This window comes from Nomascus leucogenys, chromosome 5 (genome assembly GCF_006542625.1).
Source record: "Nomascus leucogenys isolate Asia chromosome 5, Asia_NLE_v1, whole genome shotgun sequence".
Taxonomy (NCBI): Eukaryota; Metazoa; Chordata; class Mammalia; order Primates; family Hylobatidae; genus Nomascus; species Nomascus leucogenys.
This window is the reverse complement of record NC_044385.1, coordinates 54,021,968-54,036,028: the sequence shown is the minus strand read 5'-3', so window position 1 is coordinate 54,036,028 and position 14,061 is coordinate 54,021,968. Positions and strand designations below refer to the sequence as shown.

Genomic DNA, 14,061 nt, shown 5'->3' with positions numbered 1-14,061 from the left:
TTTACTATCAAAGAGAGGAAAAAAAGGTATTAGCCCACCCAATTAGCAATCTCAGCCACGGATTGTCATGAGATTTAAATGAGACAATGCAGGTAGAGGGATGAGCACAGTGCTAGGCACTCAGGAAGCACTCAGCAAACATTGTCATCATCATCATCATCATCAACATCACCATCATCATGAGAAGGTGAGGAACACTTTGAAACTATGACAAGGCATTTTCTTATTTTAACATGGTCTTGCTGCTAACGTCACCCATGGCCGCCTCCCTTTTAAGATGATTTGAGTTTCATCTTGTATGATACCTTTGAACATGCCTTCATGAAATAAAACTATATAAAAAGGAAAGCAAGGGAAGGGTGAACATAGGACTCAGGATGATGGGGTATTGGGCCAGGAAAATGGAGGGATTGGGGGAGTGTGTGTGGAGGAATCATCTAGTTAGATGTACATTATTGTCAAAGTTCTAGTTTCTATTTTGGGTAGTGGATTCACAGGTGCTTACTGCATTATTAAAAATAATTATTAACTAACAATAAAAGTGGAGCTGCATGGATCAATGATCCAATGACGAGAGTGTGTCATGAATCAAGGATTATAATTAATCCATTTCTATGTACCTGAGGTCCTTAAATTGTCTTTGTGTGTACTATATTGCATGGCATATGTGTTTGCATGTTAATAGTAGACAAAAATAGTACTTTCTATTTGCATAGACTTTCAAGTTTTGAAGTGCTTTTACACATCCATAAAAACTGTTTATTAAGTAGTTCATTACAGATGGCTAAGAGCCTGGTGTTACACAAATAGGACTTTGGACTGCTTCCTGTAGGAAAGTATTTTATTTTATCCTTGCACAAGCCCTACAAAGTAGGCAAGGCAGATGTTATTGTCACTATTTTGCAGATAAAAAGGAAGGAACTGAGAGAGCAAGGGGCTCTCATGAGGTTACATAGCGAGTCAGTATCAGAATGGAACTTAAGACTCAGGATCTCTTGGCAAGTGCTTCTGCATTTAGCACATCTCACTCCTCAATTATTCATCCACTAGGCGTTTATTCTTTTACATGGCACGCTGTGCTTATGTGTTGTGTTCATATATGTGTATGTTTTCTGGTGATGTGTGTGCAGTTCATATAATCTCTATCCACTATGTATGTACCCTCAGAGTCCCTGTGTGCCCCTAGGCCTATTTGGCTCTTGCAACTCCGAGAGGACTCTCAGGTGGGAATTCAGTTGTCCTGTTATTCCTAGATCATCGGGCCTCACCATCTCCCCGGAACTCCAGCTAGGTAGGAAAGCAGCTTTGATATCAGGAATAGATCCGCAGGCCATGAGCACAGAGCAGAGGAGCAAACCAGCAATGTCTAAATAATGGTGATATTTAATATTTCATGATAATGTATAGTTTATACTTTAGGATGTGTTCTCATAATTACTATTTCATTTTATTCTCTCTCAGCCCTGAAAGTAGATTTTGTTGTTTTTCTCTTTTCTTTTTCAGCTATGGAGAGATGTTACATGTCTTGTCAAGGTAACCCAGCTGGAGGACAGCCTTGTCTTCGGCTCATTTGTCTCTAGATCCTGTCATCTTACCACTGTGCCTTGCTGCCTCTGAAAAGGCAGAAGGAAGTTATTCTCTTTCTAGCTTTGTGGAGAAAAGCAGGTGATACCTCAACACCAAGCCATAGGGAGCCTCCAGTGACTCTGCAAAGAAAAAAAAGACCAACTCAAGACTCCAGAGCAGCCCCAGACCACAGCCTGAGCAGCTGGAACCTTCCACCTTCCCACCTCTGCGTTCCTCTTGTCCTTGGGCATCTCCTGTGCGTGCTTCGGGGAGGTGATAGCAGTGCTATAGAAGTGGTGGAGTGAAGGTGTTTTCCCATCCCGGTGGCCTGAGGTAGTGTCTTTGTCTTTGAAGAGTCAGGGGCATCTGGGGAGCTGTCTAACCATATCTATCCTGTAGACTCTGGAGGAAGCTGCTGGCTGCTGCAGACAGAAGAGAATCCCTGTGCTTCTGGCTCCTAGGAAGGTGTCTGCCATCCTCTCTGTGCCACTGGTATCTGTCTTCTTCCCCACCAGATAACACCATCCACCGCTGCAGGGCTGAGCATGGCACCTTGTACATGGAGCTAAGCAGATGCTGCTTGAGAAGAGCATATGTTTGTGTTGGGGGAACCATGTCTCCCCTTAGCCCACAGAGCCCTGCCTGCCCCAGGAAAGGACAGCGTTGGGAGGGTAACTCCCACCCCTCACTCCTCCCCCTCATTCCTGCCTCCACAAGCATCTTCTGGGAAAGGTGAATGAGGGAAGAGACATTGGCACTTGTCCCTTACCTACCTAAGTTCTATCCCCAAGGGCCCCTTCTGGAGGTGTTGTCTTCTCTCTGGGGTTTTGGAGGACCTATTAGGGGGCATGTGTGGCCATAGGTCAAGCCTCATTCTCTAAGTGGACTTACCAAGACTTAAGCTGAGGTTTTGTGTTCACCTGTCTGGGTCGCTTGCCATTTCTCAAATGTTCTGCCAGTCAGAGGTGGGAGGAGGTCGGCAGGGATGTACTTGGTCATCTCGAACCCCATCAGAATGTGTGTGGAGGCCTCCTGGCAGCTTCTATGCAGGGTCCAGCTAGATCCCTGGGCTTTTCCTGAGATACACTGGGCTAACCCACTTCTTACGGACTAATTTTTCCACATCAGAAATCAGAAGCATTCCCCAAGGCCTCCCCTTCAGTTTCGTTATCTCCTCTGACTCCGCCCACAACCTTTGAAAAGGTCTCGCTGTTCTTCCCACGGAGAGAGAGGTGCAAGGCTTGCTCAGCCCCACACAGCCAATCCGTGGCAAAGGATGGCGGGAATTCAGGTGGCCCCAATCTCAACCCATCCTCTTCCCACCCTGTATTCTTTTTAGTTTATTTACATGAAAACATGTTCAAAGGTATAATTACTAAAGTGCTCCTGGTTACACAATAATACGTCTTTACTGAAAAACAATAAATTAATGAGAAAAGAGATGCAAAAAACCTCAGAGGAAAACGTTGAAGTTAGGGAAATATTTAATACGCCCGCCTTTGGCTCACACCTTTTCCTGGGATGAATGACCCTTGTGATTCCAGCTCCCCCCCACCCACCCCCCCACCCCGCCCCGAGGTCTCATCTAGCTGGATACCTATGAGCCATCCCTTTCCTTGGAAATACACCCGTCTCCCAATTCACTGCCGCTAAGAGGCCCAGACAATTGGAGAGGAGTGGATTTTCCATCTGAATTATGCAGCTCCTTTGACACGCCTCCCCTCTCCCTTTGCATGGCCTTGGTTAAGAACTAGGATTTCTTCGTCCCCTCTCTCTGTCCCCCAGGCAGCAGCCCCCAGCCTACTCAGCGGTCCTCCCAGCTCCCGGCACCGCGCGTCCTCCCCTTTAAGGCCCGCCCCTCCCCCCACACCACGCCTCCCCGGGCCCCGCCCCCCCCCCCCGCCCCTCCCCTTTAAGGACCGGCCCCGGACGCAGACGAGGCTGTGACGCGGCCGCCCGCCCGGGGCTGGGTACGTTGTCGCGCGGCCGCTTCCCCCCGGCCGGGCCCCCGCCGCCCCGCGGTCCCCAGAGCGCCAGGCCCCCGGGGGGAGGGAGGGAGGGCGCCGGGCCGGTGGGCGCCCGCGGCGCGCGGCGGGACCCACGGAGCCCCGCGACCCGCCGAGCCTGGAGCCGGGCCGGGTCGGGGAAGCCGGCTCCAGCCCGGAGCGAACTTCGCAGCCGGTCGGGGGGCGGCGGGGAGGGGACCCGGAGCCGGAGGAGGGGGCGGCCGCGGGCACCCCCGCCTGTGCCCCCGCGCCCCCGGGCACCATGCTGTCCAACTCTCAGGGCCAGAGCCCGCCGGTGCCGTTCCCCGCCCCGGCCCCGCCACCGCAGCCCCCCGCCCCTGCCCTGCCGCACCCCCCGGCGCAGCCGCCGCCGCCGCCCCCGCAGCAGTTCCCGCAGTTCCACGTCAAGTCCGGCCTGCAGATCAAGAAGAACGCCATCATCGATGACTACAAGGTCACCAGCCAGGTCCTGGGGCTGGGCATCAACGGGAAAGTTTTGCAGATCTTCAACAAGAGGACCCAGGAGAAATTTGCCCTCAAAGTAGGTCTGGGATCCGGGCAGGGGAGGCGGGGCGGGTCCCGGGCCCTGGAGCTCCACGGCGTCGGGTGCCGGTCGCGGCGCGGGGCGGAGGGGTGGCCGCGGCGGGGCGGGGCGGGGCGGGGCGGCCGGGCCGGGGGTGCCGAGTGCGGCGCGGGCGGCGGGTCCCAGCGCCCTTGCCTCCCTGACTGCTTCCGGCCGCTCCCGGGCGGGAGCCCTGGGACCCGCTCCGGGGACTCAGGGGACCCTGCCATTTTGGGGTTTGAGCGGGATCCAGCCGAGTCGGAACGGTTGGCTTCGCGACTTCTGCTAATTTCACTCCATCTCAAGGAAGTGATTTTGGGGGTGGTGGTTCCCTGTCCTCTCCTCCCTCCTTTTTCTTTCTCTGCGGGCACAAAAGGCCCATTACTCATTGAGCCGGTTGGTCGGTTGGTTTGGAGAAGTCGGAGCGCAGAGGTTTATTTAGCCTCGCTCCTTATTTGGGAGCCGGAATGTGTGATTTCACTTCCCCGAGCCTCGCGAGGGCAGCCGGGCCGCCTTGGGGCGCGCCGGCCAGGAGGTGTGCGGCGGGAGGGTCCTGGGAGTCCCCCGGCTGCGGGGGCGGGATTGTTTGGATCCCGGAGCTGGCCCCCTCCCACGCCCACGCGGGAGAGGCCGGTGGTGTCCGCGGCCCGGCTGATCATTGTGAACCGAGTGTGTAACCCGCGGCCGGGCCCGTGCCGATTCCGCCTCCTGGAGAGGGCCACTTGCTGTCCTGGACTCGCGCCGTGATGGGCAGTCTGAGGAAACATTATTTTTGAGCCGGGGGAGCCCATCCCTTTTCTTTCTTTAAGGGGTGTGGTGGTGGGGGAGAATAAGGATTCAAGTGAGAATATCGACTTCAGAAGTTAAACACAATGGACTGGGAGGTCTCATGAGATGGGTGGGTCCCCAGTGAAGTGTGAACCGGTCTTGCAGGGTCACCAACAAGGTTTTCCTCTCACAGGGGTTTCACGTCAAACCAATCTCTAAAGGTGACACCTCAGGTCTGTTTCCCCTGGGGTGTCTCAATGATTGGAGGAGGAGAAAAATACTTCCTGTGTTATATTTTTCTCTTCCCCTTCAGCCCCCACAGCGAGCTGTATTTCAGTTATCAAGTACAAAACTCAGAAATGTGGTATGGGTGGAACTATTGGAATATACGATCAGATGTTTTAAAAAAAAACACCAGTACTTCGGGGTTGTACGGGGCAAGCATGTTCCATTTCTAGATTTTAAGGCCTCTAGAATTATTTTCCTGCTGGTCTCATACTCAACCCTGTCAGAGTGCTTTGCTTTCTACTGTAAGTTATTGCTCTGGGATCTCGGTTGTTGTTTAGTGTTGACTGTTAGAGAGGGGATAAGTATCTTCAACACTTCAATATTTGTGCCTTAGACTTCTCTTTCCCTACTCATAACTGAAGGGAAAGGAGGAGGAGGAGTTGTTTGGATTGAGCATGGCTCTGACCTTGGGGACTGGAGTTGGGTGAATACAGTTTGACCACAGTTAACCTGTATCATTGAGGAAGTGACAGACGGTCTTTACAGGAGTGTTTGCTGTCCCCTCTGAGACACCATCTGCCTTCACCCATTAGTAGTTTGGGGACACTGGCTGTTCATTCTCTTGGATATTTGGAATATTATGTAAAGACTTCAGAACAAAAGCTCCCAACTTCTGCTCTGTATTCTGTTTAATAGACACACGCACAAAATCATTGTATAAAATGCTTTTGAGTGGCAATTCAGATTTCTCTTGTAACTAACAGGAGAGAGGTTTAGATATTTTTCTACTTTGAGTAGTTTTGGAAGGAAAAATCCAGCAGCTTGTTAAATAACACTCATAGTTTATCCCTCTCAGGTTAGAAGTGGGTGAAGAGTGAAGTCAGTCTGTTTTGACAGGCAGCCTGCTCCCAGATCTTTTAAGTTGACTCAACTGTTAAATTGTGGATTTCCAACACACGTCTTTGTGTTAAAACTTAATAATGGAGGAGGAAAGGAGAGACAAGGCATTTGGAGACTGACAGCAGTGTTAACAGCACTTCCATATCCAAATATTGGCTGAGACATAATTACAGCTGTGGGGGGAATCTGGTTCAAAGAACGCTGTTCCAGAGACACACACCAAAGAGATTTCTAGATCTTGAATTTTGATTAACCTCAGGTGCTGAGTAGTGAAATGGTTTTCAAAACCGGAAGTCTCGTGATTATAAAGCAGGAGAGGAAGATGGAGTGGGGCAAGAGGGATTACCCCCTTGGGAAAGTGCCTGAGAAAAGGGGAGGAGACCTCTATTCTGCAGTGTGCCGAGGCCAGTGCTGGGGGGCTAGGGCAGAGCTGGAGGGCAGTAGCCCAGCCTCTGCTGGGGTTCAGAAGTCTGCTATGTTGCAGCCCTGAGAGTTGATGGGAGCTGGCAGCTGCTTAGATGCTCTTCTCTCTGCCTATAGTCGGTGACCTCTTAGCCCTGTTAAGTGAAATCAGCGTTTGAAAACCAGTCCCAGCTCACCCTGCTGCTTCTCTCCCTCCACCTCAGAGAGCTCCCATTTAAATGCTTTTGGTGGGTGCTTTGACTTCACCTCACCATCTCTCCTGGCTCCTTTTGCTAAGTTCTGAGTCATGCTTCCAGTCAGAGTTGCAAGGGACTTGAGAGGTCATTTTGTCCAGCCCCCTCATTTTGCAGAAGAGAAAACCAAGGCCCAGAGTGAGGGAGTAACTTGCTCAAGGTACCATAGCCATGGTACCTTGGCAGAGGCAGGATTGGAACCCAGGTTGCCTGACTCCCAGTCTCAGGCTTCTTCCCACTTACTTCCTAACTGAGCCACAGGCTCAGGCACATGGCCACCTGCTGCTCCAGGGTGCCTCCAGCGTGAGGGGCTGTTTTGTCACCTCAGGCCCTGACTGACAAGCGAAGGGGGCTGGGTGGGTATTTGCCGCTCCTGAGCACAGTCCCCAGAGTTGGAGGGGAACTTCAACAGTAGCTCCATGCTTTTTTTTTAAACCACTCCTTCCCCCTTTTAAGAGAGTATTTGATAGACACCTTACTTACTATTTTTTGTACAAGAACATGGGAATTCTATTATTTCTTTTTTGAGACAGAGTCTTGCTCTGTCGCCCATGCTAGAGTGCAGTGGCATGATCTTGGCTCACTGCAAGCTTTGCCTCCCAGGTCCACGCCATTCTCCTGCCTCAGCCTCCCGAGTAGCTGGGACTATAGGCGCCCATCACCATGCCCGGCTAATTTTTTGTATTTTTAGTAGAGACGGGGTTTCACTGTGTTAGCCAGGATGGTCTTGATCTCCTGACCTCGTGATCCGCCCGCCTTGGCCTCCCAAAGTGCTGGGATTACAGGCGTGAGCTACCACGCCCAGCCTCTATTATTTCTTTGATAAGGACACCTAGTCTCAACCCATTTGCGTATTAATTAGTTGTATCCCCCGGGAGGGTTCCTCAGCTGCTTACTGCTTCACTGTGTCATGGTGACCCTTAGGTGTTAGCTCAACAAATTTAATTAAAGACTGTGTCATTGTTCTTCTCTGCTGTGCAACTCTGATTAGGTGAAGCATGTTACTGCTTTATAAAACATAGAATGTTGTCGTAACTTATCTCTGTGTATCTTTCCATTGCGTGGATTAGAGAAAACAAGGTCCTGTAGTTTCTTTTCCTTTCCTTTCTCCAGCAGTCCTCTCTCCCTAGGTCGTGGAAGTGCCACTGCGATGTGGCTTCCTTTGTTCTGGTGAAGGGGAGATGATTGGAGCCTCATGATTATTCTGGATGCTGTTGGAGGGAAATGCCAGAGCTCCCACATCCCCACAGTACAGGCACCATCTGCTTTCCAGCATACCTCATGCTGTGTACCTGTGGAGGGCAAGACAGTTAGTGTGGCTAGGTGAGAGGCAGTGTCCCAAACTGGAGTTTGCTGGAGTTGTCACAAGGTTAGGAAAATTTCATTGACCAAGCCAGCCTCTTTTAGATGCAATATGGTTACAGGTAGGTAACAGTTTGCTGAGTATCTGTCATAAGCTTAGTTGCATGGAGGATACACATGTAAAAAATGGCCTGTAAAATTTTGAGTCAAGAAACTTATTTAGAGAAGGTGAAATTAACACATGTAGGCTAGGGCTGCACTGTCCAATCTGGTAGCCACTACCCTCACATAGCTAATTAAATTAAAATTAATTAACATGAATGGATTAAACTAAATTAAATTTGAAAAATCAGTTGCTAGCCACACTTCAAGTGTTCAGTAAACATGTGGCTAATGGCTATTGAATTGAACAGTGCAGAAGAACATTTTCATCCTTGTAGAAAGCTCTCCTAGACTTTGTTGGTCTGGGAGCTAAATCGTGTGGCTGGGAATAGAGGAGCTTTGAAAGAGGGGAATCTGTGGTGACTCCAGGAGCTAAGGGAGGCTCCAGCTGGGGTCAGTGGACATGGCTGTGTCTCTGAGGAGTGAGCAAGTCTGTGAGAGGTGTGGTGACATTGGCCTGGCTAGAACTGAGGGTAGGAACAGGAAGTCAGAGTGGTCAGGGATTGGTGGCTCAAAATTGAAGCTAACTCATTTTGTGTCAAAGCAGGCTTTAAAGTGTTTGAGGGGCATGAAGGTGTCAAAAAAGGTTAGGAATCATTGAGGCTGGGCTTGCAGAATTATGAGGGAAGGGTCAGGTTTCTGGTTTCAGAGATCCTGTCCCTCCTGGCCCTAGCCCTGACCCCTGGCTCCTGCAGCAGGGCCCTTGGCATCCACTGAGGCAGGATCGAAGCTGGGTCAGCTTATTGTCCTTTTTTACTCGTGAATTCTGGGCTTTGACTGAGCTTGGAGACAATCTCCAGCTAAGATATGGGATCAATGGCTGACAGGAGGGGAGAGACAAGCAGTTCCTGGGCCTTAGGGCCAAATATTGGTGGGTGTCTAGGAAACAAAAGGACCCCTTTGTGGGAGGAGGAAGGTATTGGAATCTGTGATGTTTCTACTACTTGGGACCTGAGAGGTTGGGCCATCCACAGTTGATGATTTTTCTTATGAAGCAGGTACAGGGGATTGGGACGAGGGTCCGGAAGAGCCCAGCCTCAGAACTGCTGGAGGCAAACTTAATCCTTGGGCTAGGGGAGGGGCCAAAGCTCCTGTTACCCAGAGCCCAGGAGTGTGCTGAGTGGGCGCCAGGAGGAATGTCAGCCAAGATGGGGAAGAGCAGGGCACAGTCGTCTGCGTCTGAGCCATTGCCCAGTTCCGAAGCAGCCTTGCCATGCTCTGAGCTGGGGTTCTTCCTGGTGGCGTGATGTCTGTGGTGCAGGATTCACTCTATTCTCCTACCTTTCCTCTACTTCAGGCCCTGCCAAGGGTCATGTGAGGTCTCTTTTCCCCCTCTTTTCCCTGCACTGTATCTTTCCAGATGGTTCTGCATCCTGGAGAGAGGTGGATGGGCAGAGAAGAGTTGTTCTTTGCAGGGACTGCAGCTTTTCTTGGTAATGGTTTGAGGCCCAGTGGCAAAGCAACCCACACTTCATAATAACTTAGAACCCACACTCCCTGGTCATCTTTCTTGACTCCTTGCACATCACTGAGGAAGAAGCTGGGTCAGTGCAGAAAGGTTCAGTGGCATGTCCAAGGTCTTACGTGGTGTCAGCATCCGAGCCACATCTTGAGACCTGATTCCTTGGGACCTGCTCTTGGTCTGGGCTCCTTTGGTTTTTGGTTACTAGAAGACTGTAGAACTGGTGGAGCAAAACTGAGCTCCACTAACGCATCAGCTAGGATCTTTCCACATAGTTTACCTTGTAAATGGGGGCATTGGTGAAGAGAAGGGGCCATGTCACTGGACAGCGTAATAATGTATGGCAGTTATAGAACCCAAATCAGATTGCTGTGTACCTTTTCTAGTTTTTAGGAAAATACTGGTATTTTGTATTTTAAGATATATATACATATACATATATATACAGATATAGATATGTAGAGATGAGCTTCTTACCATAGGTTATGTGCTAGATAAGAAAGCAAAAATAAGTACATAAATAAATAGAAAGGTTCCAGTGTTTGTATGCTGCTAACAAGTTACATGACCTTGAATAGGTCAGCTAAACTTTCCAGGCCTCATTGCACAGAGGGTCGGCTCGAGCAGCTCCTTGAGCACCGGCAGGGTGAGGCAGTAGAAGGCGGTGCTGCAGGCCAGAGGTGGAGGGCAGGCAGGATAGCTTGCTGACTTGCTCCGGGTCTGACCATCAGCAGTATCTGGGTCAGCACAGATGCCCTTTCATAGGCTTAGTGCCGGGCTCCAGGGCAGCCTGTGTCCAGTTAATGAATAATCATCACTGACCAGCTGCTCCTTCTCTTGTGTGAAGACTTAGAAAGTGTTCTAGCTGGTGACTCGGCAGAGAGGATAGACTATGTAATTTAGCAGGGTGTGCATCTTCTCTTTCCTTAAAATCAGAAGAATCATAGTTTAGTTGTGGTGCAAAGTAGAGATGAGGAACTCTATTCCCCACTTGAGATTCCTTTCTCATTTCAAGTTACGGGGCATTTGAAGGCCACTGTATTTCTGGTGCAGGCTGTGCCCTGTGCACAGGGGTCTGGTTGAGGAGCTAAGTGAAGGCTGAAGTCTAGCCACTGTCCCCTTGCACGGCTTTGTCTTTGTGTGTGGCTGGGTTCTTTCAAAGGAGTGCCTTCTTCTAATTCACCAAAGGTATAATTATGGATTAGGGGTTGTTCTTAGGTTAGAGTTGGGGACTGATTCCCAGAGCTGATGAGGAAATTAGGATTTACATTCAGGTGACCGTCAGTCCCTCAGACAGGGCTAAGTAAGAAGAGATATCAGGAATCCAAGGAAGCAGGAGGAAAAGGGGTTGCCTGGTGATGTCTGTTCTCTTTCCTCCTCTTCCTGCCCATGCGAGGCTAGAGCAGCTGTTTCAGTCCTGGAGGTTTGGACTGTGGGGTCCTGTGTGCTGGGCCGTCAGGTTTGGTGGGAGGAGGAAGAAAGCCACAGTAGAAGGAGACATAAAGTTGGGCTGGGTCTCTGGCAGTGAAAGGTTCTTGGGGTCTTTATTCTCTGATCAGTAAACACCTCTGTGTGCCAGAATGAGCTGGGACAGGGCCCCAAGGTCAGCCCATATTTGTATCTGGTGTTCTCCTCCAAGACCAGCCAAGCTGTTTGCTCCTTCTCCTGGGAACCTGAGCCCTCCAAAAGGGTCATATGAAAGGGCATCTTATTCTTGAGGGACGTTTCCAAGCATCTCTCTGGCCAGTGTCCATCCAGGACTCATCTGAGAGGTGAAGAGTGGTAGCCAGAGGCGGAAGCTAGTGGCGGCCCGATGGGAGCCTTTTCTGTTTCAGAGCATATGAGGGAGCTGAGGGAGCTGTACTGTTGATGCCTTCTCTCTGGCTCATCTCCATGAAGATTCTTTTGAACCAGAAGCAAAGGTGAAGTCTCTCCGAGGGGAGGGGCTGACCAGGAGATCTACTGACTGTCCCCCTGCTGACTCCTCCACTTTCGTCCTCCTGTGGAGCTCCTTATCCTCCTGCTTGTCTACAGGGAGAAGATCGAGTTGATCGTTTGCTGCCATTTTAATGATCCACATTGTTAGGAGGCTCTCAGTACACACTGGACCTTAGCAGCCTGGCCTCCTGCCCAGGGCCCAGAACTGTTACTCAGCCCCTCTGCCCAACAGCTAAAAATAAACCTGCCACTGCTGCAGTCTCCCCTCACAGCCAGGCCCTGTTAGCTGTCCCAGTGCTTCCTGCCACACTGCTGACCTGTTTCTCTCACTTTCTGCTGATATTCTCCCTGCTTGCCCCTTTCTCTTCCAGCCTGAGCTTGGTAGGTGATTTGGGGCTAATTCACTCTTCTGAGTGCTGGGAGACGTGCTATGGTTTTTATGTCTTCAGGTGTCTAGATTTGTGTGTATGAAAGCTCTGTGAAGCTGTCCTGCTTATTCCCCAGTAGGGAAAGGGTTAGACAAAAAGGAGAGTGACCAAGCTCATCAGAGTGGATCAGACCTTCTACTGTGCTCGCCTCCAGCCCTGGCTTCCTCCAGTTTTACCTCCAAGCAGGCCTCTTTGCCAGAGTTACCTAGGGATGCTAGGACAGCCCCACATGGGCAGTCTGCCCCAGGCCTTCAACCCGACTGCCCTGTCACTGAGCATGCTACCTACCGTGTACTCCTGCCCTGTTGCTACGTTCTATTCTCCACCTCCGCAGTGTGAGGCTTTGGGCTACCACATTCAAAAGTGTGACCTCATCTTGTCAGCTTCCAAGAGTAACTGGGCCCTGGCTCTCAGGACCTCCTTCCTGAGTCAGGCCATGGCACCTCTGGCCCTTCCAGCTCAGCCACATGCAGAATGTCACCGAGTGCATGGGTTTCTTCTACCTCTTGACTGTAGTATTGATGTGTGTCCGTGGAGGTGTGGCCTCTTCCTCTTCTCCCCAGGGATCCTGGAGACTTGTGGAGCAAGATGAGGAAAGGGGCTCAGGTAGCTAGAATATCTGCTTAGCTGATAGATACTGGGCAGAGTCTGACATTGGCATTCTGTTCTTCAGCGTGGCGTTAGTATTCTTTCTGTTTTTTTCTAATCCCTAGACAGGTGTTGATACTAATCGTGGCCTAGGAGGGCTCTATGTCTGCTTTCGGGAATTACGGTTTATTTGGGGGAAGGGGTGTATGGTGGAGAGTGATGGCAATGACAACCAAGACGTAGGACTGAGGAACCCTCTGCCTTCAGCTAGAGTTACATACTCTGACCATGTGTCCCTGGCCTCCTTCTCCCGCCTCTCCCCCGGGGCCTCATTTCCTCTGCAAGGAAAGATTTATCTGCCAGGGCCCATTGGCCTGTGCAGGGGAAGAGTTGGGCGTAGTTGCTAAGTGTTTATTTTTAACTCTGACAGAAGGAGCCCCTGTCCTCAGAATAGCCATACCCTCTGTCTTTCCCTATCCCGATTGCCTTCCTTGGCTTCTGTGATTCCTAGAAGAAGGTTAGTAGGATTCTAAAGGCCAGGCTTCACAGGAGCTGGAGAAGGGTAGCCTCTCTAAGTGAGGAATCTGCAGGTTGCTCGTCATGCTTGGCTTCTGCAGAGCTCAAAGGGTCCTACAGGGAGAGCCCTGGACACTAAAGGCCATGTGTCTGGAACTTGGAGAATCCTAGGAATGCAGGTGGCCTGATGAGGAGGCTGCATGTGCCCTGCAGCTCAGAGCAGCCTGGCTGCACAGCTGAGTTGGACAGCCCAGCGAGGGGTCATCCCATGCCTTCTCCATCCTTACAGGCACCCAGATCTCTGGCAGATGGGGAGGCCACAGGGAGAAAATGAGCATATGTAGTAACCTGCCCTGGAAACGCTTGCGCTTGCAGACACGCCAAGTGCTGTCATTCCCTCTGACTGCCAGGCTCACAAGCATCATGTCCTTTCCAGCAGAGCCCACCTGGGACTCTTAGTGACTTCATACCCTTTGTGTTCTCTTCCCCTGATGTGCTCTAGTGACCTGTGCTCACAGAGAGGAGGAGGAAGGGTGGCAGTGCCCCCTCTCCTGGATCTCAAACTCTCCTGACTTTATGCATTTGATTTGGCTACCTGGGCTCGGATTCTTTAAAAGAAAATAAAATTAGGTTTGAGGTGTAACCAGAGAGGGAAGGAATAGAGAGTAGTAGGGGGTGGGATGGGTGGTTGAAACATGTGGCTAACTCTGAGAACCCTCAGTTATGGAAGGAAGGTCTTGCCCCATGATTCTTTGGCGTGCAGTGGGGGATTAGTTTGCCCAGAGCCCAGCTCTGATCATGTAGCTTCCCAGCTTAAGCCCTTCAGTGGGTCTCTTTGCCTGCAGAATACATGAGATATCCACATCTTTCCCAGATCTGGCCCTGATCTGTTTTTTTTTTTTTTTTTTGCGGGGGGGGGGGGGGAACACATGCTTATTTTTTCTCCCCAGCTTAAATGGCTTATATGTGTTGTTTCTTT

The 14,061-nt window shown here is 50.8% G+C and overlaps 1 protein-coding gene across 1 annotated transcript in view; it reads left to right on the top strand.

Moving 5' to 3' along the window:
- Positions 1-3,515: 3,515 nt before the first annotated feature.
- MAPKAPK2 (MAPK activated protein kinase 2) overlaps positions 3,516-14,061 on the top strand; it is a 49,413-nt gene continuing 38,867 nt past the window's right edge. Inside the window, exon 1 of the mRNA XM_003272962.4 lies at positions 3,516-4,113. Coding sequence (XP_003273010.1) covers positions 3,835-4,113 — 279 coding nt within the window. The 5' untranslated portion in view covers positions 3,516-3,834. The remainder of the gene's footprint in view (positions 4,114-14,061) is intronic.